At 30.2% G+C, this 4609-nt stretch overlaps 1 protein-coding gene across 2 annotated transcripts; it reads right to left on the minus strand.

The window, feature by feature from the left end:
• Positions 1–1303: 1303 nt before the first annotated feature.
• On the minus strand, positions 1304–2837 carry LOC107688274 (hepcidin-1-like). Of its 2 annotated transcripts, none has more exons than XM_016485896.1 (3): positions 2670–2837; positions 2254–2346; positions 1304–1685 (listed from the first exon to the last, which is right to left on the minus strand). In XM_016485896.1, exons 1-3 carry the CDS (start codon positions 2754–2756, stop codon positions 1587–1589), a joined length of 279 nt encoding a protein of 92 aa, XP_016341382.1. In that variant the 5' UTR covers positions 2757–2837; the 3' UTR covers positions 1304–1586. The 2 variants fall into 2 exon arrangements, with proteins under 2 accessions (XP_016341382.1, XP_016341381.1); XM_016485895.1 differs by having other exon boundaries at positions 2254–2349.
• Positions 2838–4609: the final 1772 nt, after the last annotated feature.

The raw sequence follows: 4609 nt of genomic DNA on the forward strand, positions 1-4609 counted from the left end.
AAAAATCTAATAAGTAATAAACGTATTATTACTAAATAAATAAATCTCTCCAAACTGTCACCAAAAGGTCCTCATCAGTCAGACACAGAGAAGGAATGAGAGCAACTGCCAACATTCCTTTGTATTAATTAAAACTAACGACTCCAGGTGCTGCCTGCAATCGACATAACGAAGAGCCAGGCGGCATGTTTGCGTTGGTGGTTTGCCTTGATTAAAGTCTTCATCCATTCTGCTTAGGAATCTCAAGCATATTGAATAACACTGCTGACACAAGTTCAGTATTAATTATATACGATATATGATGAAAAAGCTGTTGAGATTTGAGAGGCCACTTTAGAAACACAAGCTTTACTTGTCTGAATTCACAGTGACTTATAAAATCTAGTCAGACACCTACATAGGGAGTATTTTAAGAATGCAAAGGCTGTCTAAAAATTTGGGCAGCATCACGTATTTCACAGAAAACTGCAACAAGCTCAAACAAAGAGAGAGAAGGAATATATGTCATTAAATGTCAAAGATAAAACATAGTTTAGGCTAATTAAAAGTTGACGGTGTGTGTGTTTAATTAAAGTGTTTAATTCAAATAAAAAAAATAATAAAAATGTACAAAATTATTAACCATTTTAACATATTTATTTAAAAATGAAAAAAATAATATTTACATTAATTAAATCTATTAATAATTAAAATTATTAATATTAGTATTATCGTTTATAGATTTATTTGCAATTGCCTACATATAGCAAATATATACGTAAAATATAAATTAAAAAATATTTAATTCTTTCTTTTATTTTTTATACTTTATGTGTGTGTGTGTGTGTGTGTGTGTGTGTGTGTGTGTGTGTGTGTGAGTGTGTGTGTACAGGTTTATATATAATATTAATTACTTAAAAAAATGCTTAATTACTACTTTAAAAATAAAAACCTAATAATTAAAATAATTATTAATATTATTACACTGTATATAATAACAGTATAATAATATGCTGATAATAGTATAATGTAATAATAATGTAATAATATAATATTATAATAATTTATATAATTTGAGTGTCACTTATGGGGTTCCATTTAATTTAAGATGCTGGTTTTAAACAGAGCTGGTGTCTCTGCTGTAGGCTCTGATTGTGTCTGAGGTGCATAAATACAGCATTCCCGAAACAAACCTGAGTGTGTGTGTGTGTGTGTGTGTGTGTGTGTGTGTGTGTGTGTGTGTTTAGCGCCCCCTAGAGATTCACCACAGACTGACCTCAAATAACAACAGTTCAAATGCAAAATCATTTTATTACAAATATCCAAAAGCTTTTCATTTACTAAACAATCATTGTACACAGGCATAAAAAATATACATATAAAACATACAAAATCATAAAAGCATTCAAAAAAAAGTAGGTGAGAGCTGCAACTTATACAAAGCAGTATGCATGGAGACAAAGCCTGCATTTATACCCATTTCAAACAACTTGATGCCGCAGGGAAAATCATCTCAGCAGGGTTTTTGAAGACAAAAGTCCAAATAAGTTAATGTTTCAAAGAAACTCTTTTCCTGAGCACACAGAACTTGGTAAAACGCCGCAGGATCAGAATTTGCAGCAGTATCCGCAGCCTTTGTTGCGGCAGCAGTTGCAGCAGTATCTGCACAGGGACAGATGGCTTTGACGCTTCACCCTGAAGAATGCCTATCGGGGGGGAAAGAAACTGCATGTTATTTAGGGCCTCCTAAACACATTAAATTAAAATGTAAACAAAAATTAACATATTAATTAATTATATTACATATTATTACATACTAATGATCAATTAATAATAGTTTTTATAGATTGGAACGACCCAAATGTAGAATATATAAGGTGTTTGATTAAATAAAAATGTAAAAATAATAATAATAATAATAATTAATTTAAAAACAATGTTAAAATAATTAATGATAAAAATAATATTAAATAATAAATCATTTAAATAAGAATATAAATAATATAAAACAAAAAGTGTTTGATTAATTAAATATAAATGAAAAAAATAATTCTAAATTATTATTAATTAAGTCTATTAATTATATACATTATGTGTGTGCATGTGTGATTAAATTAGATTTTAAAAATAAAAAATATAATTAATTAATTATAACACATTAAATAATTAATAAGAAAAAAAATTGAAAAGTGTTTCATTAAATTTAAATTTAAAAATAAATAATATATATATATAAAAAATATATATATATATAAATCGGAGCTGCTTACATACCAGGGGATTTGGATTTGTTTGTTCCTGAGAAGTTTCTGTCAGATGCTCGTTCTCCTGTGGTGCTTCACTCTCCACATGATGCTCATCTTCAGTCTGCTGATGAAGTATAGAAAGGTAAGACTTCAAAATGGGTATGGTTTTCATTAGGGTAGCAAATCATTAGTGATAATGCCAAACAGATCACATGTCAAAATATATAGAAGTTGCATGACATTTTGTTTAAAATGTTCACCAGTAAGATGCATGTTTAGCATGTCATAATGTAAAGATGTTTAATATGACAGTTTCACGGTAAGACTTAGTATGAAGCATGCATATATAATGCATTGAAAGTAAATAATATTACTGATGGTTCTGCATGCATGCAAGTTTGCCTACTGAAAGACCCATCCATGTAGTTTAGCGCAGACGCTCACCTGTGTGAAGGGAACGGCTGCGGTCTGCAGGAAGCAGACGCATGCGATGACGACTGCAGCAGCGAGAGCCACACGTGTCAACTTCATTTTCACTTCTGTAACGCTGAAGCTTGTTCTTCTCTTGAGGAGCTGATGTAGAGGATGTTATCTGCTGAAGTGCTTCCTCCGTTCTTCTGCTCTGATATTTATATTGAGCTCAGAGAGCCCTTTGACCTGCGTGACTCTTCCCATCAGCTCTTGCACAACACTGGAAACTCTCAGCAGCAGCACAGCTGAGGAAATCACAGCAATTCTCCAGCATGGAGATGAACGAATGAAGGAATGCATGAATGAATCAATGAATCAATGAATCAATGAATCAACCAATAAGCATTGCACTAATAAATTGATTTCCATGTTAGTTTACAGCAAAAGAAAGAGCCTCGATAATGATAAAATGTCAGTTTTAAATGATATACTGTCAAAAGTTCTGTTTTAAATGACATATTATTTTCCTTCATACTTCAAAATCAATATAATCCTTTGGTTGTCCATTAAAGTATATTATACACCAGACCTTTAAAAACAAAATGAACATCAATGCTGTCAGTTTTTCTTGTCATATATATTATGACACCCAAGAAAAAAAAAAAGAAAAAAAATTATGCTTATTGGCTGATTCATTGATTCATTCATGCATTCCTTCATTCCTTCATCTCCATGCTGGAGAATTGCTGTGATTTCCTCAGCTGTGCTGCTGTTGAGAGTTATATACAGTATATATATATATATATATATATATATATCATAATGACAAAGCACAACATTTCTCTTGGGAAAACAAAAATGGCAATATATATGACATGAAATTATATCTATCTTATGTTCAAAGAATACATTATCCAATGAAAGAAAGATCAATTATTAAATAAATGTATTGGTAAAACATAACTTAAAAAATAAAAACAAATTCAATAATTAAATAAACAGAAAAAAATGCTACATAATTTAATGTATTGTAATGTGTTTTAACAGTAACAAATTATCTTTCCTCATAATGTTCATGTTAGAAAATATCTCCCATATTCTTTTGTATGTCCTGTTTCCCGTGAAATGTTCATACTTCCTGCTTACATGCCATTATCTTATGTAAAGCTGATATTTATTAAAAATGGTCTACAAATAAATTTGAACTGAAATGAAAATATTTAATATCCTAAAAATGGGCAGAAGGGGAAAAAAATAAATGCTGTTAACTGAATACAAAGTAAATTTGCCAGATAGGATATAAATAGATACAGTATAAACTATTATAAAAGTATTATACAAGTCCATTATCATGTTAGAAAATCTAAAACTTGACCATGTATGTATTTTATTATTATTATTATTACTTTTGGTTATAGGACAGAAAAGGGTGAAATCCCATGGTAAAGTGTGATACAGATGTAACGTGAGTAATTAACTGCATGAGAAACACTAGAAAACATGTGAATAAACTCACTGTAATTGTACAGCATCATGTATGTTGATGTATAGATAAACTAATAACAGACTGCCTCGTTCTCACACTATTCATGAGGTGTGTAAGCGTCAGATAACCTTCTGTGTCTGTCAATAATGTCAATAAATATAAACCACAACGGCCTCATGATGGACATCAATAATGATTTCAATTATTGTTCTGAAGAATTTAAAGTGCAGATGAAATCACCACAAAACACAGACCAAACCATCTGCGTCTCTCGATTTATTATTTTTCTAATGACAAAATTTCCATTAAATAAAGGACAAGTCTAGGTCACATTTTGGGGAATAATTATTTAAAATTCTGCTTGAATTATGTAGTAATGCACTTTGTGGGTGATCTTCTTACTGGTATAAATCACAGTAAATGCTCTTTATATAATCTATGAGGCATCATGAAATGCATTGCAATGAGAATTTTCTATTTTTTTATT

The sequence above is a fragment of the Sinocyclocheilus anshuiensis genome, unplaced genomic scaffold (assembly GCF_001515605.1).
Source record: "Sinocyclocheilus anshuiensis isolate Anshui unplaced genomic scaffold, SAMN03320099.WGS_v1.1 scaffold1162, whole genome shotgun sequence".
Classification (NCBI taxonomy): Eukaryota; Metazoa; Chordata; class Actinopteri; order Cypriniformes; family Cyprinidae; genus Sinocyclocheilus; species Sinocyclocheilus anshuiensis.

Bases quoted from the DNA above. Each gene is read 5' to 3' on its own strand.
- LOC107688274 (XM_016485895.1), bottom strand. From the start codon at position 2,756: ATGAAGTTGACACGTGTGGCTCTCGCTGCTGCAGTCGTCATCGCATGC. The intron at 2,350-2,669 runs GTGAGCGTCTGC...ATACTTCATCAG, and splicing joins CAGCCGTTCCCTTCACACAG to CAGACTGAAGATGAGCATCA. The intron at 1,686-2,253 runs GTATGTAAGCAG...CCCCCCCGATAG, and splicing joins AAACAAATCCAAATCCCCTG to GCATTCTTCAGGGTGAAGCG.